The sequence below is a fragment of the Carassius carassius genome, chromosome 13, assembly GCF_963082965.1.
Source record: "Carassius carassius chromosome 13, fCarCar2.1, whole genome shotgun sequence".
Lineage (NCBI taxonomy): Eukaryota > Metazoa > Chordata > Actinopteri > Cypriniformes > Cyprinidae > Carassius > Carassius carassius.
Genome location: NC_081767.1, coordinates 22,183,771 through 22,207,830, shown reverse-complemented (window position 1 = coordinate 22,207,830; position 24,060 = coordinate 22,183,771). Strand labels below are relative to the sequence as shown.

Sequence of the window (24,060 nt, the reverse complement as noted above, 5' to 3'; positions counted from 1 at the left end):
AGAACTTTCAATGAGAATGAGAATGCACATAGAGAGACTCTTTGGATTACAGTACTGACTAGCACTTGTCACTATTGTATTGACCAACAAAAAACAAAAACAGAGATTTGGAGTTGAAACTGAAAAATAAAAAAATTAAAAATAAAAATTATAAATATTATATAAATAAATATTAATTAAAAATGTTTTTTAAATTACAAATATATAGTTTTACATATAAATTAAAATGTGTATATATATATATATATATATATATATATATATATATATATATATATATATATATATATATATATATATATATATATATATATATATTAATGAATTCTTATATTCTCATAAGTTAACAGCTACATTTTCTACCTCTCATTTAGCCGAGTGTTTACTGTTCCCCTCTTGTAAATAATCAATTAAGTCAAGTGTACAGCTCTGCCAATGGATGCAAAATTATTTATCGGACAAACAAACTCCTGTATGGATGAGTGTCTGAGGTCAAAGGTTAAGAACATCCTAGCTGTGAAGTCAAGCTCAATGATTTTTTTCCCCTTCCAAGGACTTAAAAAAACACTTTTATTCTCCCTTTGTTCAGCATTTTGCACTGGAAGTCATCTTACATTTACCTAACTGCTGTGTCGGACAAACTACATGGCCTTGAGGAATGTAAACGTTGCGTATTTAGTGCCAACAAATTTGACTTTTATTTGAATTTGACTCTGGATTTGAATTTCCAGTTTTATTGCAAGTAACCTGAGGCAGCGTTCAGTTCACGCTTCAGTCTCTGAATTTGAATAAGTTAGTTTAAAGGCACATCCTGGTGAGAACGGTGGGTTGACCCTGCTCAGCTTTAGGTGTGCCACCTGGTTCTTTACTGACAGCATCATTTGCTCTTTTCTGTTGGAAGCAGTCGGAGGAGGAAGAGATGGAGTTGGTGAGTTTCACTGAATGCCTTGGGAAAGCTGATAAGCTTTCAGTTTGGTTTTAAAACCACACTTTAACTAGCAAATCCACACTCAGCTTAGAGAAATGCCTCCACAGCTTGAGATGAAGATCGACTAAACCCAACATTAACTGGATGAACTTTTGAGTATTGTGTGGATGTCTGGTCTGCGTTGTGTGTGACTCACACTGCATGTTCTGAGCCTTTTTAAGGTAGTTTAAAAGACCCACAGTATGTTCAGAAATGTATGTGTTTGTGCTAAAGGAAGAATGTGGTGGGTGTATTCGAAGTAAGGAGAATGATGAATCCATAAAATCCCCAAAGATGCAATTATTAGTTATTATTTTAAGATTTCACCAATAAACCTAGTATTAGTTTTAATACTGAAACAACATAAAAGCATGGGTCAAAGCACAATGTTAAGAAACACAGTCTGCATAAAACATTTTATTACAGTCAACATATTTGAGCATTTGCCAAATTCTTATTCTATTGTGTTTCTGGATTTTTGGCCTGGGCTCTGATTATTTATGATGATGTCTGTAAAATGGAATCAAGTCCAAAATGATGTCATCAGTTGAGGATAATTTTTTGAGAGAGAAAAAATTCTCTCAAACTCAGCTAATATAAAACTGAGCAAAATTGCTCTGATTTGAATATGCATTTCCAAGTTTTTTTTTTTCACTAAGTGTGTGTGTGTGTGTGTGTGTGTGTGTTTGTATGTGTATGAGTGTACCTGGTATTTCCTATGTTGGGGACCAAATGTATGTGTGTGCGCACATGTGTGTGCACACACGGTTGGCTTGTGGTGAGTATGTAATTTCACTGTATGCTGAATGGTACTTGGATGACACATTTTCAGATCCTGTAAATAATCTCAGATCTCTTTAATATCAGTAATGTTAATACCGATTCTTTCTCCTAAACGGCAGTGACATTAAATAGAGAGCAATTTAAGATGTTTCCTCTAGCCTCTCGTTTTTCTCTTGAGAGTTTCAGAAGAGACCACAACTGTGTCTCAGATTCATCAAGATTAAATCTGCAATCAGAACTCTTTTCAATATAAACTCAAATATTTATCTGCAAATTATACCACTTTTTCCTCATAATTGTAAAGCTCTATACTCTTACTTGGTCAATAATTGTTTATTTATTTCTATTTCTGTTAAGGCATTTTAGTAGAAACATCTTTGGAAAAAATTGATCCCTAAACTGACATGTCCAATAAGTCCCAGGGTTTTGAATGAGCAAGTTCTGAGCAATTTTTCCCATGCTCAGACAGGGAAAAGTTTCTGATCAGAACATTTTGAGACTCTGGGAATAATCAGATGTCCCATGAGAGAGTTTCATAGGTATTTTGTTTTCTTGTATATGAATGTGTTTGTGGATATTCCTATATATCCATGTGCTTAAGTCAGGTTATTGCATATTCCTTTGCAAAAGTTTGCAATGACCTTACAGACAATATATAGTTGTGCCACGTTATTTCTTATATCACCCAGGGGCTTCTGAATTAAAACTGTTTAACTGACAGCAACCTGCAAAACAATTCGATTTCTAACTAGAATGAATCTGCAGCGCCTCTTTTTGGTGCAGAGTGGTATTACCACATCATTTCCACCAAATCACACTATTCTGATGACAGTGATTTACATGGTTTGTTTAGAGTACCCATGTATGTCCATGGTGGGATCTCATTAACTTGCTGGATTTGGCCCTTTGTACAGAACACCCACAGGATAAGCAGTGCCCAGTCAACCCAGCCTCTGGCCACACCGGTGGTCTCCATCACCACCCCGAGTCTGCCACCACAAGGCCTGGTATACTCAGGCATGCCCACTGCCTACAACTCTGGTAAGTATAAAAAGTAATTCTTTGCTCTTTAATGTATGCATTCATTCAGGATTTAATTTAACTTCATTCTTCTCTGAGTGAGTGGCTTAATAAAAAAGAGGAAGGCCCTACAATTCATGACACCATCCAGCTCTGAGCTCAATGCATAATAAAAATACTTGAAATGCTCGACTGTGTGAGTGCATAGGTGTTTGAGTGTTGTTGATTGTTGTTGTGTTGTTTTGCTCTAGAATACTCCCTGAGCAGTGCTGAGCTCTCCTCTCTGCAAGGCTTTGGCTCTCCAGGGCTCTCTATAGGCTCAATGTCGGCATGGCAACAGCATCAACTGGGCCAGGCAGCCCTCAGCTCACTGGTGTGAGTAACATAGATGTGCACAGCCACACACACACACACACACACAGGTTTGCAGAACACTAACTAATGTGACCAGGCATGGGGTCAGATACATTCTTAGTTGCCATATGCTTTTTTTCTCTATAGAGACTGTAATGGAAGGATGGATTGATGTCCATGCCATATTACACTATAAAAATTAAAAGAAAAGAATATACAATCATATTTTGCTTAAAACTGAAATATTCTTAAGTTGTAATATTAGAGACAAACCAATGGCATGAGGTTAGGGTGGAACTGTTTAGAATGATTTTTGTTACATTTATGCCACTTTAATAATAGCTTTTGTCACTGTGCTTGTCAATTAAATGTATCTTATTTTTAAGATATTTTTTTTGCAGCATTAATGCCCAAAATTGACTTTTGTGAAACCTATTTTTGTAATTAATTAAAATCATTAGAAAAAATATAATAAATATTTATGTCATGTTAGTATTTATACAGATTTGAATAGATAGAAAGACAAGCAGTGAATCAATTTTGTTATAATAATATAATATTTGTTTTTATAAGTATTAATAAGAATTAGTTTTTGTCCATAAACTGTGGGGTTTTCATGTAACAGGACAACTGTAAATGTATAGATAGATAGATAGATAGATAGATAGATAGATAGATAGATAGATAGATAGATTTGATCAAAAATACAGAAAAAAATATAATATTGTGAAATATTATTACAATTTAAAATAATTGTTTTTAAATTTATTATACTTTAAATTATCATTTATTTCTGTGATGCAAAGCTGAATTTTTAGGATCATTATCACATGATCCTTTAGAAATCATTCTAATATGATGATTCATTATCAAAGTTGGAAACAGTTCTGCTGCTTAATATTTTTTCAGAACATGTGATACTCAGTCAGTAATTTGGAGTTCTTTTTAACCTTTTATTCATCAAATATATTAGACAGCAGAACTGTTTCCAACACTCATAATAAATCAGAATATTAGAATGATTTCTAAATGATCATGTGATAGACCGGATGTTACATGTGACACTGAAGGCTTGAGTAATGATGCTGAAAATTCAGCTTTGCATCACAGGAATAAATTATTTTTTTTAAAGTATATTCAAATAGAAAACTATTATTTTAAGTTGTAATAATATTTCACAATATTACTGTTTTTTCTGTATTTTTGATCAAATAAATGCAGGCTTGATGAGCAGAAAAACTTCTTTAAAAATCAGTGTTTCCCACAGAATTAGATTCTATTTGCGGTGGTGTTTGGGGACCGGGGAAGGGGGGGGGGGGGGGGTTAAGTTAAATATATATATATATATGTATGTATGTATATATATATATATATATATATATATATAATGTATGTATGTATATGTATATATCATAAATATATCATATATTTTTAGTGACAAGTACACATTTCCATTGCCAACACTTAGTGTCAGATACCTTAAAGGGATAGTTCACCCAAAAATGGAAATTCTATCATCGTTTACTCACCCTCAAGTTGTTCCAAACCTGTATGAGTTTCTTTGTTCTGTTGAACACAAAGGAAGATATTTAGAAGAATGACAGAATCAAACAGATCTCTGTCCCCATTGACTTCCATAGTACAAACATTCTTCCAAATATCTTTCTTTGTGTTCAGCAGAACAAAGAAACTCATACAGGTTTGGAACAACTTGAGGGTGAGTAAACGATGATAGAATTTTCATTTTTGGGTGAACTATCCCTTTAAAGACATTGCTATTGCTACATTGCTATGCCATTGCTACACTTTCTATGCTATGACTGCTCCACAGACTTCTTGTTGCAAATTTTGCTCACACACACACAAACCTGGACCTGGAGATGGAGACACACACACACACACACACACACACTCAAACTCACAAACTTACTGACACACTCAAACACAGGCTCACACACTCAAACATTCAAAAAGACTCACACACACACTCACCATCTCAGACACACACAGGCTCACACACACACCAAACTGGACCTGGAGGTGGACACACACAGACTCTGACACACACACACACACTCACACACACACACACACACACACACAAAAACCTGGAGATTGAGGTGGACAAAAACCAACACACACCAACCTGAACCTGGAGATAATAATAATATAATGTCTAGTCTGGTGGCTGTGATATATATAAACCAACGTCCGTTGCCATGATTTTTGGAATGACTGATCGCGAGAGGAAAAAAATGACTTTTTAGTCAGTTAATGGTTAATGGAAACGCCGTCATTTCGCAATAGTTGTTTATCGATATTTAGAAAAAAAAAACACTAAAGTTTTGCGCGAATCTGTAATGGAAACGCGACAGCGCTTAACATAGACTAACTTCTCAGAGTTATGTTGAGCAACAGTGTTCATTACTAACCATTCAACTCCGGATTGATTCTGGAATCTTTGCTGGGGGAATACAATCTGTAACTAACGCATGCTCATGTTTTGATTCAGATCGTGTTCGAAGAGGAGGGGCTAGTCGTGCGTGCCTCCGTTGTCAGATTGTTAGAGGGAGGCAGCAAGCAGCACGCAGCTCTACAATAAAATACAATTGTACCCATATTAAATAGTTTTAAAATCTGAATCAATCCGTGGCGGTCAGCGTTGATATTGTGGCGGGCCGCCACAAATTAATGAATGTATGGGAAACCCTGAAAATAGTAATGTTTCCAAAGTTTTGGTCTGTACTGTATATATAATTTTTCCAGAGTCTGTGAATGAAAGCTTTTATTTAAATGCAGTGGTCCATCAAAACATTAGTGAACTGTTTTCGTCACATTCTGCCAGGCATGCTCTAATTAGATACCACCCTCTAAATTGATTCAGGTGCTGTTATTGCAGCAAGCGCCACTGAGTAAACAGATGGTGGGGTATTATTATTTAGCTATCTGGATCTCTGTGTTAGCATCACATAGTAACTGCTGAGTTCAGGAGTTTCTGCAGTCCACAAACAGTTTGTGCACTTTTGATTTTGTAATTTTCTCTCTTTGTTCAGAGGTGGGGGCCACTTACCTCAGGGCTCAAATCTCTCCATCAACACAAGCCAGAATGTCAACATTAAATCTGAGCCCATCTCTCCTCCCCGCGAGCGCATGACCCAATCTGGTTTCCCACCCCAGCAGCAGCAGCAGCAGCCTCCCTCCGGCCGTCCAGACATGGGCCGTTCACCTGTCGACAGCCTCAGCTCCTCCTGCTCCTCGTACGACGGAAGCGACCGAGAGGATCACCGGCACGATTTCCACTCCCCACTCGGCCTGGGTCGGCCCTCCGCCTCCGGGGCCAAAGAGAGGGAGAGCCCCACAGTCAAGCGCATGCGCATGGACGCCTGGGTGACATAGAGCTGTCCAGAGCCTGACAGCCAGTCAGTCAGTCACACGCAGGGCTGGGCAGGGGGAAAGGGCGAGAGGAGTGACAGCAGGGAGGGTCATTATTGTTATTATTCTATTGTTATAATTTAACGTCATTTCATTTTTTTTGTAAGTAGGTGGATGGGGAAAGAAATCGAAAATGTCCTGACATATCGAAATTAAGCAGATGAGTGGAGAGAGAGGGAAATTCACCAATGAATGGTGTACTAAAAAAAATAAAAAAAAAAAAGAAAAAAAAAATGGTGTTATCAGGTACTTGATGCAAATTGCATTGTGCAAGAGTCCAATGTATGAGGAAAAAATTTTGTCATCACTGGTGCAGTTTGACACTTGTAGCTGTTTTCGCTGTTTAATTTGCAAACAATCAAAGAAAGTTTAGGGGCGGCTTTCTTTCTGAAGGCTCCTGCCTGCTGGGCTCATGTATTTAACAATCTGTATCTGCACTCGCCCTTATATGAAGTAAGTCACTTATTAATTTATTTTAAGGTATTTGATGATAAATTTGGATCAGTTTTACGAGGGAGGGTTTGTATCTTAAAATGAGATCACATTTCACCTCAGTTAAGACATTAAGTGAAAGAAATGAAAATGTCTCTAAATTAATAATAGTCGCTGATTAAATTTTCAGTCCTTTTATTTGCGTTCTTAATAAATTGGAAAAGAAGAGGTAGCCCAGTCGACTTAGAGACGATAGCAAGTCATTGTACATTCATGCAGCTCCAACAACTCAATGGTAACGCAAGCCAAAGCCTCTATGTAATTTTGTCGTACTGTAGGTTGGGAATTTTCAGCATTTCTCTCTCGGTGTTTGTTTCATATTAGTTCTGTCATAGTGTGCATTGTTACAAGCATTGGAAAACGATTAACATGCAAAGCAGATCTTGAAACGATATCTAAAGCCATGAACACTTGCTGTTCTGTTTGTAAATTAAAGATTTGAGCCAAACTTTTTTCTTTTGTTATGTACATAGCAACTTTAATATATATCACCTTTGGTGTAAGTACGTATGTATTGTACCTTCACCAGATTCAAGAAAAAAGTATATTTTTGTGGATTACTGCCAAGTTTACAAGGCAAGATCCTTATTAAGTAGAGTATTCACTGGTTAATATTTACTATTTTGTTAACTATACTGTACTTTCTTCAAATCTGACTATTATTGGTAATAATCAAGGTGTTTTTTGTTTAGTTTTTTCCTTTCCAAGAAGGTCATTTTTGGGTCGTTTACCCTTTAATGGTGGTGAATGTCTGTCCATAAGAAATTGTAACAACAGAGCTGTATGATTCGAGCTCAGCTGTCTTTATTTTGTTTTGTAATGATACTTGTCATGCTAAGAAAAAACTATGGTTGCATTTCTTACAACTGTTTTGTGAGGGATTATCCTGCAGCTGCCGAATACACTGCCTACTTTAACCCATCACAGCTTAGATGCACTATTCATTGAAATCCAGTAAAAAGACATTTCTCTTTACAGTTGTTACCCGTTTGTCAAAAAAGCATATTTCTTTCAAACCCTGTTATTAAATTCATTTCAACCAGATCCCTCATATATTGTAAATACCATAACTTTAGGTAACCCCTAATACACACATGCATATATGTACAGAATACCTTTCCAGTTATTTTGTGAATTGGCTCATCTACAGATTTCCTAATGTAAAGTAGACACCTAAAGGAGGCATCAATCGCAATGTTCTGTATTGCTGGACAAGAGTGGGTGCTGTAGCTCTCTCCACTCTCGCGTTTTGTCCTGTGTGTGCATTTCTCTTCATGTGTGGCTGTTTGTTTGCGTGGCACAAATGTCTGGTAGCAGTGGCCTCCGGCTTGCATCACACCTCACTGCCCCTCAGATGGCAAAGTGTCAGGGGATTCAGCAGCTAAAGATGGAAATACTAGACAATGCAAACTGACTTGGACTTGATCTCTCTACTGGATTGCACAAAAAAGTTTGTATGTTCAAGTTTGCTATTGGACGCTTTCCTCTTTAGATTTGTTATGTATTGTTATGAGCACCACAGCAACTGGCAATAAACTGAAATTAATCTATGCAGTCCCCAACCCATACATAGCCAGGAACACAAAGCATTCACATTAAAAGTGGAATTTTTAAAGGGATAGTTCACACAAATATGAGAATTCTGTAATTTACACACCTTTGAGTTCTAAACCTGAATTTCTTTCATCTGCTGAACACAAAAGACATTTTGAAGAATGCATGTAACCAAACAGTTAAAGGTAACCATTGACTTCCATTATATTTATTTTCCATACTATGGAAGTCAGTGGGGACTATTAACTGCTTGGTTACCCACATTCTTTAAAATATTTTAACAAAAGAAAGAAATTTATACATGAATAACTTAAGGCTGAATAAAATATGACAGATATTTCATTTTCTTTTTTTGGCAGGCGCAGGGCGGGGTGAACTATCCCTTTAATGATTATAAATATTAATAAATTGAGAGGAAAAAAATAAAAATAAATCATGCATATTATACTATCACATGCCCATTAATTACACAATGTTGCCTAGTTCATAAATAAAGTCCTCTTTATTGAGCAGGTGAGAAAATGACTGTTAACCCTTTGTCCTTAAGTGCTTGCATATTAAAGTGATAGTTCACCCAAAAATGAAAATTCTGTCAATATTTACTCAGTCGTTCCAAACTTGTTTGACTTTATTTCAATTTTGGAACAGAATAGAAACAACATTGGACCACATTGATGTTCGCTAAATGAAACATTAATTAATACTGGTTTTAAACAAAATGAGGATGACCTAATACCCATTTTGTGGTGAACTATTATTTTACAGTTATGTATAAAGGCACACTGACTAAATAAGAAAACCACAAGAGCCATGCAAACACTGCTTTAGGTATAGCTTTAGAATTAATCTCAGATGTACAAGCTTTGTTGTCTCAGCTGAATCGAAACATCCATTAGAAAGTTTTACGAGGTCTTTCAAAATCATTTCAAGTTGATTGCAATCAAAGCTCTTCAGGGTAGACAAGCAATAATGCAAGCCCAGTGTAATGAAAGCACTGTGGACTAAAAACATGCAGGATTTCCAAACTGCAATGAATGCACACACAAACACTCAACATTAGTGCTTGATTAGGAATCAGGGAGTTTCTCTGCTACATGCACAATTAGAGCCTTATTCCAAAGAGTTGCTGGTGTTCCGAATCAAATATGATATCACTCATCACATTTTGACTTCATCAAAACAAAATCACCCTCACATCAGGGGCCCCTATGAATGCACATGAGAAATACATAAGAGATCTGAAGAGAGGAGGCTGTTCCTTTGGTGCGGAGTGCTGTGTCACAAACTGTTGAATGTGAAAGGAAGGGATAAAAAGGAAACAATTGTTTGTTGCGTACTTCACTTTACTGCGCAAGAGTACATTGCTTTGCTTTATGGCTTTTTCTAAATCAGAATTATGTATTTGGTAATTGTTTGTAGTTACTAGTTCACTTCAAGAAGCTGTTTGCGGTTTGGATGCTCAAACCGTTTGGCGGCACAAGCTGGACTTTGTTGCCATAACTGAAACAAAGAAAAAAAAAACAACAACAAAAAAAGAGTAAAACATGAGAGAGAACTTTAAGATAATCTGCATTATATTTCCCTTGAATGTGTTGTTTTATCTTCATTATACAATAAATATTCTAGTGAACTTTTTATTGAATGACTAAGATATTATGCTAGAGATTGTTGTACAAATTTGTATTATGCATTCACTAAAGTAAAGATATTGGCTTTTATTGTGTAACATAGGTTCTCTCGCTTATTCTGTGCAAACTGAAGTGAACAGTTCTCTGAATCTGAGTAGACTTTGTCCACATGTGAAGTCCCAAACATTAGAATCTGTCCGCTTGATTAAAAACCTCATTGTACCCTCAAAATACTCACTCTATGTGCCTTCATACTGCATTTCTGAGAAACACACTAGTCAGTGCACATGGAACTTCAGAATGTACAGTAGATGTTATTTATATTTTTTCTATAATTTTAATTTAATGGTTTATCTATCTATCTATCTATCTATCTATCTATCTATCTATCTATCTATCTATCTATCTATCTATCTATCTATCTATCTATCTATCTATCTATCTATCTATCCACTCTAGGAATACATTTACGGTTGTCCTGTTACATGAAAACACAAGTTTATGGACAAAGACAAATTATTTTGCATCCTATTAAATACAAATATTATATTATTATAACAAAATCGATTCACTGCTTGTTTTTAAGGAAAAAAAAAAAGATTATTAATAAAACACCCAAGAAAAAAAGAAATAAGAAAAAGAAATAAAGAAAAAGAAAAGAGAGAGAAAAAAGAAAAATGCTAAACATATAAGATGTGTATTTTGTTGATTATTATTATTATTATTATTATTATTATTTTTTTTTTTTGGTTTAGCAGTTAATTTTGATTCAATAATAAGTAGTTCCGGTGCCCAATTTCGACCCCCTGCCGACTTATTACCCCCTTGTTTAAATCGCTACCTGATTGCCTAAACCTAACCCAACCCCTAATCCTAACCCCTCCCCCACACCTACTCCTAAACCTACCGATACTGGGGGGTAATAATTCGGCAGGGGGTCGAAATTGGGCACAACATCGGTCATAGCGTCATTGATCCCACAAATATGCAATATGAAAAGCGTCCAGCAGGTGGCACTGAGTTTGCACTCAGCCCAAACAAATGAGTGGACAGTATCTGCACCATGCAAACGCTGCGTGTGTAGTTAAAAAAGACTTACTGGAAGGAGTTACTTCAGATACTGTATTTTAAGTCAAAGCCATATCCAACCATACTATATATCAATTTAGGGGTGTTCACTTACATTTTAAAGTATCTAGAAAGACTGTAAACACAAAGCATTTAATGCTACAGCGCATTCGAACTACCGAAACTCCGACAAGCATTTGAAAGCATCATCACCCCACCCTAGTACAGAGATAAACCGGTCCAAGCAGAAAGCTCTCCACAGACATCACGACTGCCACTTTTAGTTGGATGTGAAAGCTCTCTGCTGTTGTCATTCATGTCTTCTAAAGGAAAACACGTCCACTGATTTATCCTGAAAAAGGTAAGTGACTGAACTTCTCTTGCTGTCAAATACTTTAATAGTAACATAGTTCTTGCCGAAACATTTTAGTTACAAATGTTGTTACAACTGTAAATCCAATCTAAATTACTGATCTACTTTAGTGTGCAATCTTTTCAAAATGTTTAGCTTATTGATAGTAGCAATGGCTAGTAGTAAAGTAATTGCTTTATTTTGCTGTACGTTTGTATATGGGTTAATATAAACTCTGTTAAAGAGAAATGTCCCAATCCTTTGAGCTGCCGAGCATCACTCCAACAAAAATGCATAAAAACCTGTCCAACACACCTCTTTAAATAATGTACACACCAACCCTCTTGAACAGTTTAATTAGTAGTAACAAAGTCATACGTGTTGTGTATACATATATTAAATCTGAACACATTCATATTCCATGCACATCATGACTTGCATACATCTATTTGTTTTGTCCATTTTACTGACTTAAATAACATTACACTTCTGCTGCTGCTGAATTTATTTCAGGCAAAGCTCTTACTTTCTGGAGACATGATGTAATGGATTGCTTTACAAAGTTTATGCATCAAACTTGCTTTAATAAAAACATGTCCTCCATCTCTTGATTTGATCAATTTTAAAAAGTTAATAAATGTTTACTTTATTTTTGAATATTAAATAAAGTAGTAGAAACTACCCGAGCACATTTCTGAGTTAAGGAAAAACGGAACTCAGTATGCAAACCATATCTAAAATAAACTTCTGTGTGTGATGATCTACACACGGAAAGCATGACGTAGTTGTCACCTGTCATGTTCACACTTATAAATAAAATAAGTCTAAATTTGTTATTAATAGTACATTTAATTTCTTTTTTCAGTTCTGTGGAAAACAAAGTTTAGCAATGTGACCATTTTTTTGAGAAACTTAACAGTTCTACCACAAATAGTGCCTCGTGGTCTGTGATGTGACAACGTAATCAGCACATTTTCTGCATACTTTGCAGATGATACATGGGACATTGTGCTCTACACGCACTGTTTCATGTAAAAGTGTAAACTCTTGACATCATCCGTGTTTTCGCAGTTTCATGTAAAAAGCATCACATACAGCAGAGATGACAAGTCCTGCTCCTGGAGGGCAATTAAACTGCAGAATTAAGCTACAATCCCATTAAAACACACCTGAACCAGATCTTCAAGGTCTTCAGGTTTTCCAGAACTAACTCAACTTGTGTTGGGGCAAGTTAAAGCCAAACTGCAGGACGTTGGCCCTCCAGGAGCAAAATACCCATTACATACTGTACAGCATCAGGTTGAATGCTAAAAAGCCAAAAATGAAGAGATCCTTTAGAAATCATGATTGATGTTGATAAGGTGCTTAAAAAACATTTCTTATCATTATCTATGTTGAAAAAAGTTGTGCTGCTTATTTAATTTTTTTTGGAAAACAAGATACCTTTTGTGTGTTAATGAATGCCAAGTTCAAAAGAACTTAGGAACATAGGAATCGTTTGTAGCATTATAATTGTCTTTAGTGTCATTTTTGATAAATTTAATATTTTTGTTAAGTAATAATATTAATTTCTTTAAAAAAAATCAGTATTGGTATCATTGATACTGGACTTCAGTCATAAAAAAGATGCCATTTGAACAAATATGTATATAAAAAGAAAATACTGTCTTAATGTTGTTTGTACAATATTTTGAAGATTGAATGTGAAATTATTGCAGCATAAAAGTATATTTAAAAAATTAATGTTAGGTGGAATTGATCAAGATTCATTTCAGAAAAATGTGTGATTAATTAGTACATTTTTGTTTAATCAATTGACAGCACAAATACAAATATATGACATCAGTCCTGAAACAATCCAGAAAAGTAATGGGTTGAAAGCCACGTCTCATGAGTTATATATTTCACATTTGTAGACGATCCTGCAAGCATTTTTCTGAGAATATGTCTTGTCCCACTCCTGGCTTCCCCTCTGAGGCACATTCTCAGAATGTACCTTCCCAAACTAAAATAGTAACCGTTGCTGAATAATTTGGTCTAAATGATAAAAAATTATAATTTGAGACTACAGTATGTAGTAGTTTTTTTAGCCTCTGGTTGGCCACACAATCAATAGAAGGGTTGTCATGGTACCAAAATTTCAGTATTCAGTACCAGTACCAGTGAAAATCCACTGTTCTCTCTACCAGTTTCGGTACCAAAGGAAAACACAAAAACAAGCTAATTAAAAAATGTGACTATACATTAATTTAATCCAAACTGTGTACATATTTAATTCTAAAGGACTTTTGAATTTTAAAGCCAAAAATAACATAGTAAAAAAGTTAGTAAAAAAAACAAAACAAAAAAAAAAAACAGCAGAACTGCTTTTCTGACTATGACACAAACAGTGTTAACCATTTGTACATTCTCTAACACGCATATTTTAGATTCACAAATCATTTAAAAGCCTCTGGCGTGTAAAAATAGTAAATAACAACATGTCCTCCGTTTTTTTGTTTTTCTCACTCTAATATAAGTTATAGGAGCATTACTGTAAATAGTTAATAAAGAAACGTAATTCTAATGCTCATTATATTAGTCATTTAGTCATTTATCAGACTCTTTTATCCAAAGTGATTTTGATTGTTTAAACTATTTTGTAATTTTATTCCTATAAAACTATCTTGGCTTGTCTTTTGTCTGACAGTTGTTTTAATTTCAGCTGAAGTGTAGCCTCATCTGCAATCACGATGGAGCAAAAGAAGAAAGTCTGGCCCATGTTAAATCTGAAGATCGGAAAGAAGGGTTTGTGGAAGAAGAAGAAAAAGACCCCTCTGAAATACAGAAGGAGTATGTCGGTACCAGACATCAGGATTCATCCCAGTGCGTTGATGGCTTTGCAGAATGATTCCAGAACACCAGGTCAAGACTCCGAGGGTTCATGTGACTTGGATGAAACAGCAAGTGAAACGTCCGTTACTGCCTTATCTGAGCAGTTAAGTGTTTCAGAGATGCCATACTCCTGCAGCCCCGCGCCATCAGAGAGAACAATTCCTGTTGACTTTGATGTTTCAGTAGAAACTCGTAAGCAGCAAAGTGCCACAACATGGTACATAGATGATTTAGATGGACATGTACATTCACATACAGAACGACAGATGGCTCCTGTGCCTGCAGAAAGAAAATCGCCTGATCAGAGACCAAAGGACCCCTCAGATAAAGTGCCTGCAGCTCTTAGTAAAGCCAGTGCAGGACGACAGACGCCTCCTGCTCGAGCTTCAGACGAAATGTCTACACTGACCATCACAGAGTCAGTCAGCACTACTCCACCTGAAGAGAAAGACTGCTTTTCATGTCCTACAGAACACGAGCCGTTCTATCCACTGGAAATGTTCATCACAGGGTCAGCTGAGGACATGGCAAGTCATCACAGAGTTTATGTATTATCACATAAATATGCGCTACTTTTCAAAAGTTTGGGCTCAGCAGTATTTATTTATTTTTAAATAGCTTTATACTATTACAAAATATTTTTTATTTCAAATGAATTCTGTCTTCTTGGAGAAAAAAAAACTTTAATTGGCTGTTGTAGGTTTTATTTGTAATATTGTATTATTCATTTGCCTTCAGCATTCATGTTGTTTTGAGGTGCTATACAAATAAAATGCCACCGAACTTGACCTTGACCAAATCGATGAGCCTCGGTGAGCATAAAAGACTTCTTTCAAGAACATGAATAAATCTTACTGAGCCCCAACTTTTAGTATGAATGAAAAGTTTCTGTAAGTAAGTTTCTGTGCAGATCTGGAAAATCTGGTTAGTCAGTAATGCATGATTGATGACAAACAATACACATAACTGTTCTGACCTGAATTTGAGGATAGCAGATTTAAAGTAATGCAACACTTTCTCATTCGATACATCTTAATCTCTTCTTCAGGACCTTCTCAATGAAACAAGTGATTTTGATACGCTTCCAGAACATGAACAAAATGTGAGTATTTTAATAAGAAAAAAGTGCTGCCTTGAGGACAGAAGGAAAACTAATAAAAACGCTAATAATTATTAGCGTCCAACATTAACAAAGTCTTTTGCTCTATTCTTTTCAGATCCCAGCAGGATTAAATGACAATCAAGGTGCTTCAGCACAGCAGAAGGTCCAGTATCTCCTCACTATCAACCTAAAGGAAGGCAGAAACCTGGTTATCAGAGACCGCTCAGGTATTGACCTCTGACTAATACAAATGATTAAACTAGAATGATGCTGGATGATTTGGTTTGGTTTACTCTAGGCATTGCATTGACTTTATTTGTCCAATTCAAGGCTACATTTTTTTATTAAAAAATTAATGAGTATTGCTATTAGTAGATCATAACATCTTATTTAGCACTATGCATGATTTAAAAATCATAATTTAGGAACTGTATAAGCCACCTCCCATGTCAACATCAAGCTTGTCTTTTAACTGGCTCTTATAAAAAATTAAATCTCTTTTTTACATGCAGCTTGAAGTTGTTCTCCAAAAAGCTGCTGATGGTCTATTTATTTTTGAAAGTGTATCATTATGGAGTCTTGGCTCTGGGAGCATACACAGAACAGCGACAGGCTGCCATGCCCTTTGTTGATTAGGTTTTCCCTAATTTTCCATCTTTATAAGAACAATTGAGTTCTCGATACAAGTCCTAAATGTCTTGTCGAACTGGTTTTAGTATAGGCCAATCAAGGTTTAGTATGTGGCATTGAATCATATGATTTCTTGTGGATCAGCCTGGTTCTGGAAGATTTGATAACATCACTGCCTTTATTGGCTTTTTCTTCATTTCCTCTCTGAGAAACGTGATTTTTTATTTTTTTTAAAAACTTAACTAAAAATACTATTTTGTCCACAGTGTTTGTGCATATGCATGACAGTTGGCTCATGATCTTGCATATCTACATTCTTAGTGTAAAGTATATAATTTTTATTTTTTTGTGCTGATTTTGGGAAGGTTGGATATCCGTTGAGAGCTAAGGCCGGGTTGTATTGTTTAAATGATATCTGACAGTATAATTAAATGAGTTTAAGGTTAAAAGTTTAAGACACATAAGGGGAACTTTATTAATTACAGAGGTGTAAAATGCTGGAGTAACTTTACTTGTTTACTGTACTTACGTATTATTTTGGGGGATTTGTACTTTACTCAACTACAATTTAGACTGACTACTTGTACTTTTACTTGATTACATTTCTTAAGAAACAATCCTCACTTTTTACTCCTTACAATTTTATTTCATCTTGAAAAGTACAATATATTTGTATCTTATCTTATGCACATTAAATATGGTAAACAGAAGCTCAAACGTGTGTGCCTGATGTGAGAACTAATGATCATTGTTTTCATGCATCAAACACACATTTCAACTTCAATTATGACTTTCATCCGGTAAATGTCTGGATTCAAAAGTTCACCATCAAGTCTAAGGAAGCATATCGAGGTAGCAAAGTTGTGTTTTCCCGCCCAAAAAAGTTAATTCATTATTTGTTTTGTTTTTATAGAGCCATTAGCTATGTAATATATTAGCTGAATGCACAAAATTGAGTGCAAATAAAATCAGTGATGAGAATTAAATACAAGTAATATTTTTGTGGGACTTTTTTTTTTTTTTTAAATGTTACAAATCTCCAAAAAAAAGTTTAAATAAACAATATATGCTAAACTAATTGTAATTCATGTTTAGTGATGTTCTTACCAGGTGGTGGATAAGTTGTATTTACAGTATGTCATTATATGGATCATTGAGTAGGAATTAGGACTGTCAGTGAATATTATATAATATCTTAATAATTACATGCTATTCTCATTAATTAATCTAATTAGTCACAAATAATTATTTATCAATATTTGCTAAGAAAAAAACTCTAAAGGCCCCAAATAAACATTTAAAAGATTAATTGTCCTTTTAGACAGTGACGTTGAATAGACAACACGAATAGTGGCCTTTAAAAATGTTAACATTGTATGTTTTAATTCTATGACTCTCCTTATTAATTCAACACATTCTTGTATTCTGTCTGGTATATATTTCTAGCCTCTCCATCACATCTTGCTCTTCAAAGGGATAGTTTACCCAAAAATGAAAATTCTCTCACCATTTACTGAACCTCTGTCATCCCAGATGTTTATGATTTTCTTTCTTCACATGAACACAAGCAAAGATTTTTAGTCCATATAATCCAAGGGGCCATGACCACTTCAGAAACCACACAAAGTGAACATGACGGTCAAGATTAAAATATTGGTATTTGTATTCTTCTTACATATGCCTAAGAAGACAGTGATTCATTAACAGGGGTTTCATGAGTTACTGTCATATTCTCTTTGTGTATAGTTTTTGAAGTGTCATTTTTGGATGTCCCATACACTTGCATTATATAAAGAGAATTTATTTTAATTTTTTTCTAAAACCCTTAGTTTGTGTTCATCTGATAAATGCAAGTCATATAGGATGGCATGAGGCTGGAAATGGAGTTTCCTTTTAATACCATTCACTGTATTTTTATTTTATTTTGAATTTTACATTTTTTGGTGTTAATTTCATTTTAATTGTTGTTGTTGTTGAACTAAATATACATGTTTGACCTGTGCCATTGCATTTTTTCGTTCTCTCCCTTTAACCATTCTTTACTTTTTTTTTTTTACTTTTTTCGTTTTACTCAAGTATGATTTTGACCAGATACCTGTACTTTCACTTGAGTACAATTTTTGAGTAATTTTTACACCTCTGATTAAATATTAATGATGTCATTCTTATTCTGTGGCCATCATCAAAGCTTTCGGTGAAGTCCTGCAGGTGCGACTGACTAATAATGATAAAAATCAGGAATGTCAATAAAGACCGCAGTCATCGTAAACATGTAAATAAAGTCCTATCTTCTTTGGGAATCTTGCTAATTCTAAATAGTTAAGATTGTGAAGATTGTTATAGGTTCTTCAGTTCATAGTCAAATAATTTGTTAGTACAGTAAGTGTTTTTGATCGTCATGCTGTTTTTATTGCCATTCATCTCAAAGCTAAAGACGTTGCTTCAGAGATCCTTAAAACTTACGGTAGAACAATAAACCAAAATAAAATGGAGTGGAGAGTAAAAATGAAAACAGAATCTAAAATATGAAGGTTTAATAAAATAACACATTATTTGGAGAGGTGTAGTTGAGGAATATTTCTATGTAATGCATTGCGTAATTAGAAGCAAATTAAAAGGAAAAGCAGTGAAGAATGAACTTTTTAAAGATGGAATGTTTCCAAGTTACTTAAGCCTGTCGTCACCCAAAACTACAGAATGCAGTCAGACCAGAATGTCTTTCATTGTGCCATATCTGTCTTGCTTCTGTAACCATGTTACATTTAAGAAAACAAGAATCTATTTCTGGAACTTTTGTTTGGATTTAGAAAGTCATTATCAGCGGTCTTCTATTCAAATGTCTTCTATTCAAATGTTGTACTTGGACTGTACAGAATCAAGTCAGTTTTATCATAATAGTGCTGGGAAACAAATGAGCTGGCCTTGTTTTCCCCCGCTACAACGGAGCCAATGCAAATAGAGTCATGTTGAGGTGTTGTTTCCTAGAGGCTGTACACAGTCCCTGGTGTCATCATGCAAAATGTGTTCTCGTTTATGTGAGAGAGTGATAGATACAAAAGGTAAAGTGAGAGAGATAGAGGGAAAATCGGGTTTTAGCCTAAGGTTTAATCCTACTGGCAAATGATTGTTGTGAATTTCCATTTGATACCCAGAGCGGTTCTTCATGTGTAATGCCAGTGTATCTGGCAGGCCTGACCAAGCAGATTGGGCAGCTCATTCTCATGTTCAAAGTCACAGGTGTATGCCCAGAGGCTATTAATTACCATCTCTACCTCATTATTTTTCCTAATTAGAATATATTCCAGTGCTAACTGTCACAGTCCTCTCTGCCAACTGAATCTAATGAAATGGTCATGCACACTATTGGTGAGGTTACTGCTGGTGGCACAATCATGCAGGATTTACTGTGCAGAATCCAGGTCTGTGATTTCTCAAAGCCTGAATCTTTTTACCTTGAAGCCCAAACGACCTCACAATTACCTAAATGATTGTTCCTGATAGTCCCATCTTTTTTTTCTTTCAAAGGTTGTTTTTAACTTTTGATATTTTATGTAATCTCTGTGCAATCATAGGCACTAGCGTTATCTTTTTAGAGTAAATTGGGATATATTGCCACCTGCTGGAGAAAGTATAAAACGTTTTTTCAAATTAATAATTAATTGTATTTAATTACAGTTTTAATGTCTTTAATAGAAACCTGCATACCTAAATAATATTTATATGAATAAGTAAACGCTGTTCTAATGAATAATAATAATAATAATATAATGTGTTTATTACAGAGACTGGAATGTCAGTGGGATTGGAATTCTTGTGAATCACACTTTGTAGTTGTGATCAAACTTGATTTGTAACTTTATAAGGAAGCAACTTCCTTTACCTGCTTTCTCTGTTTGTTGGAGAAACTGAATGCCAACAAACTAACAAACCTGAACAGAAAGATATGAAATTTGATTGCTTTTTGTTTATTTACAATGTACTATATTTCCTAATTTCTGATCCAAGCTCATCTCTGTTTCAGGATGTATTCTGCAGACTAAATGGTCTTCCTGTCTAAATCATGCCAGATATCTAAATTGTAGTTCATGCAGTTATAAGAGCCATGTTCTCAACTGTTTGGTGATATATTCAGTATTTAGACTGAAGAAGGGAAAGCTTTAACTTTAAAATCGAAAGCTTTTTAGATGTTTCTTTTCTTTTCTTTTAAATATAATATTAATCATTATTAGACACAAAAACCTTTATAGAGTTATTTTTATTTTATGATTTTTTTATTTTTTGCTCTCTCTCTCTCTCTCTCTCTCTCTCTCTCTCTCTCTCTCTCTCTCTCTCTCTCTCTCTCTCTCTCTCTCTCTCTCTCTCTCTCTCTCTCTCTCTCTCTCTCTCTCTCTCTCTCTCTCTCTCTCTCTCTCTCTCTCTCTCTCTCTCTCTCTCTCTCTCTCTCTCTCTCTCTCTCTCTCTCTCTCTCTCTCTCTCTCTCTCTCTCTCTCTCTCTCTCTCTCTCTCTCTCTCTCTCTCTCTCTCTCTCTCTCTCTCTCTCTCTCTCTCTCTCTCTCTCTCTCTCTCTCTCTCTCTCTCTCTATATATATATATATATATATATATTAGTTGAGTCCTCACTTGGTCCGACATGACAGCGTTGACGATGGTGACACAGTCCACCTCTCGTGCCTTTTCCAGCACCTATATTTGCAATTTAACGCCCGGGTCGCTCCTCAAATGACACTACATCGGAAAAGCGGCCCGTGAGTCTCCTCCCTCCATTTTCGCCATCCTCCATTTTCCTTCTGTTAATTTCCACCATCACCGTTTTGCTGCTGGAGCTCCATTCCTCCTGTCAAGCTGCCTGGGGTTTCCTTGTCAGCGGCTGGCAGGGAGGAGCTGCCTCCTGGAGATGTTCATTTGGAGAGGCGAGTTGACAGGCCTGACAGCCCGTCCCCGCAGGGCTTTTGTCATGTGATTCTAGGCTCCCCGCAGGTTCTCTCAAGCACTCCTTTATCCATCCATATAAATGAAGTGATGGGCTCTTTCTCTCTCATATTTTTTTTTCTTTTTCTTACCAGCCAATCTGCATACCACAGCATAGACAAAGACGGACCACTTTCCCTCCCCTCTCTCAGACAGACTCAAGGCAGACTTTCTTAACAGGCTTTGGGGATTAACTTTGCTTGCTCCCAGTTTCTGGGGTTTTAATGCACCGGTATTAAATGAACTGATTCACTCTGGCTGTTATTTTTACTCTTTCACAGTCAGCCAGCTCCCATCACTCTGAAAGAGACAAAACGTTCGCCTCTCTACGCTAAGAAATGTCACCTAAATAATGAGTCTTCTGGATTATTCAGTGTCTGCAAGACTGTATCTGAGTGCTTGTACAGTTTGATGATATAAAACCACTTTCCACTATGTTTTGTCATTAAATAAATGTTCCTGGTTCAATATGAATAAAGCTCAATCAACAGCATTTGTGGTGTTGATCACCACTAAATAAATAAACACATTTAAACTTGTTCCCTGCATCTGCAAAATCATTTGCAAGCATTATGCAAAACACAAGCACAACAAATATGATTGAGATGAACGTATTGCATGCAGAAGATTCTTTTTTTAAAATAACATCTTTAACTGTTTGTTTTCAACAGGTACAAGCGACCCATTCGTCAAATTCAAATTAGATGGCAAAAACATCTACAAAAGCAAAGTCATCAACAAGAACCTGAATCCCATCTGGAATGAATTATTTTCCATTCCCATCAGAGACCTGGATCAGACTCTTCATCTTAAGGTTTGTGACGTGTTTACACTATTACATATTTCAAACAATTGTTGAATTATGAAGTTCAGTATCTCTTTTATTAATTCTAATGTAGAATAAAAAAATGTTATCTCAGAGTTGGAGGGAGTTTTGTTGGAAGATTGGAATACATTTTTATTACACCAATTTTATTCTACTACACCATCGGTTCTTTGATCTCTGTTTGGGACAAATATTTGTTCAAAACTATTTATTCCGAATATGTAAGCAAAATATATATATTCAAAACACCTAATAGGGAAGAATTTTTTTTACATATTTATTATCCTTTGAAATAATTTGATCGTAAAACAACAAATCTGGTTATTAAACACTATATAAACTTTTGTAGGACTAATAGTCATATCATCATCTCGCAATTATGACTGATGCAGGTATATGATCGTGACCTCAGATCCAATGACTTCATGGGATCAAGCGGCTTTCCTCTTTATAAACTGGAGTTGGACAGGTGAGGAAAACTTTGTCATGACGTCGTGCTGGTAAAGTTTCTCTGGTAATTACAGATAATGACAGACGAACTGATAAAGTTGAGTGAATTTGCTCTCTGCAGAATAATTCCAATCACACTACCTCTGGAGGACCCCAACAGTGCGGAGACTGATATGGGAGTGATCATTCTCGAAGCCTGCCTGTCCATCAGAGAGGAACCTGCCAAACGAAATGTACGGCCCCTAAAAAAAACGCTTACTTTAGTGGGAAGAGTCAAGTGGTTTTCTAACAGAATTTTCATTTGTCATTGATTTTTCAGAAGTGGCTTCTAAGAAGAAGGGGAAGCTTTAATAAGGTATGTTATTCTATATATTGACCATATAACGTCTGTTCAGGTGTTCCATCTGCCTACAAGAATAAAAAGTTACCTGTCCGAAATACACAGAATACATTGTTTAAATGCAATAAGCCACAATCTTATTTATTAAAAATATCACAGCAGTAATTGTATTCATGTATCGCATCTGTCCACCGGAGGGCAGTAGATCCTCAGCATCTTCCCCACATACACTTCACTGATGTTCTGTACATTTACTCAAGTTTCTTGACTTATTTCACTTTCACTTAGTTAAAAATGACAGAACTTCAATAGAGTGAGAAACTTTTGTTAGTGGCTGCGGCTGTCTGATGCACTGAAACAATCCAAGATTTCTAAAGTAAATGCATCAGTGTGATTTTAACAAAGCACAAGTCTGTTTTGCATTTTGTGCAGGTCACTTCATAGATGGGAGTTTACTTTCCTCGCAGCGATAAGCAAATCTCTTCCGCATTCTACTGTAGAGTGGGGTGCCGTCGCAGAGAATTTACGTTCAGTATACTGTATTTATGCCCAGCGTTGAAATTTATATCAGTTAAACTTAAAGCATTAGAATAAAAGTCTGTATACTATATACGTTATGGCCTGTGTGGACTATAAATACAAAATATGAACAAAAACTCATTATACAAGTTTAGATATGACTCTTGTTCGATTTGTAGACAGAATCTTGATTTAAAAGTTGAATCTTAAAAATATCAGTAATTATGGTATCACAAATTAAAGGTCAATAAATAAATATAAAACTACTTTACATAAAACAACTGAGATCGAGTTCTATTTGACGTCTGTCAGTAGAGGCAGAACATGTCTCTCATTTCTTACCTCTCCTCCTCTATCACACTTCCCTCTTCACAGCCATGCCACACTCTCTTTGAGATGGAAACGGCAACAGTATTGGCACATAGCATGTGGTTCTTCTTCCTGACAGTGTCTGGAGTGTGTGTGTGTGGTCTTTGAGGCACTATGCCAGTGTAAGATGCTGAGGATATGTGTGATGACTCATTCCCAGGCACGGTGAGCTATAACCCAGATGTTGGGATGTAATATCACAGCTGTGGACAGACAGCACTTTGGGCTTGTCCCCTTGTCCCCGTGCTGCTCCACCATATGGAGGCAATCCCCCAGCTCTTTTAGCACCAGGAATAGCCTCTCTTTAGGGGCCACTTACTCTTAAGCGGAAT

The 24,060-nt window shown here is 35.7% G+C and overlaps 2 protein-coding genes across 18 annotated transcripts in view; both read left to right on the top strand.

Annotated features, from left to right (window-relative positions):
* LOC132156098 (myocyte-specific enhancer factor 2A-like) overlaps positions 1–8,027 on the top strand; it is a 91,628-nt gene extending 83,601 nt beyond the window's left edge. For 10 of the 17 annotated variants that reach the window (XM_059564936.1, XM_059564933.1, XM_059564934.1 and 7 more), the window contains 4 exons: positions 902–928; positions 2,665–2,791; positions 3,022–3,145; positions 6,178–8,027. In XM_059564936.1, coding sequence (XP_059420919.1) covers positions 902–928; positions 2,665–2,791; positions 3,022–3,145; positions 6,178–6,520 — 621 coding nt within the window. In that variant the 3' untranslated portion in view covers positions 6,521–8,027. The remainder of the gene's footprint in view (positions 1–901; positions 929–2,664; positions 2,792–3,021; positions 3,146–6,177) is intronic. The other 7 variants (XM_059564947.1, XM_059564940.1, XM_059564939.1 and 4 more) reach the window with 2 other exon arrangements.
* A 3,195-nt stretch (positions 8,028–11,222) lies between these two features.
* LOC132156096 (multiple C2 and transmembrane domain-containing protein 2-like) overlaps positions 11,223–24,060 on the top strand; it is a 45,961-nt gene continuing 33,123 nt past the window's right edge. Inside the window, exons 1-8 of the mRNA XM_059564931.1 lie at positions 11,223–11,659; positions 14,355–15,051; positions 15,573–15,626; positions 15,742–15,853; positions 21,896–22,038; positions 22,443–22,519; positions 22,622–22,733; positions 22,820–22,855. Of these exons, the coding sequence (XP_059420914.1) occupies positions 14,383–15,051; positions 15,573–15,626; positions 15,742–15,853; positions 21,896–22,038; positions 22,443–22,519; positions 22,622–22,733; positions 22,820–22,855 (1,203 nt within the window). The 5' untranslated portion in view covers positions 11,223–11,659; positions 14,355–14,382. The remainder of the gene's footprint in view (positions 11,660–14,354; positions 15,052–15,572; positions 15,627–15,741; positions 15,854–21,895; positions 22,039–22,442; positions 22,520–22,621; positions 22,734–22,819; positions 22,856–24,060) is intronic.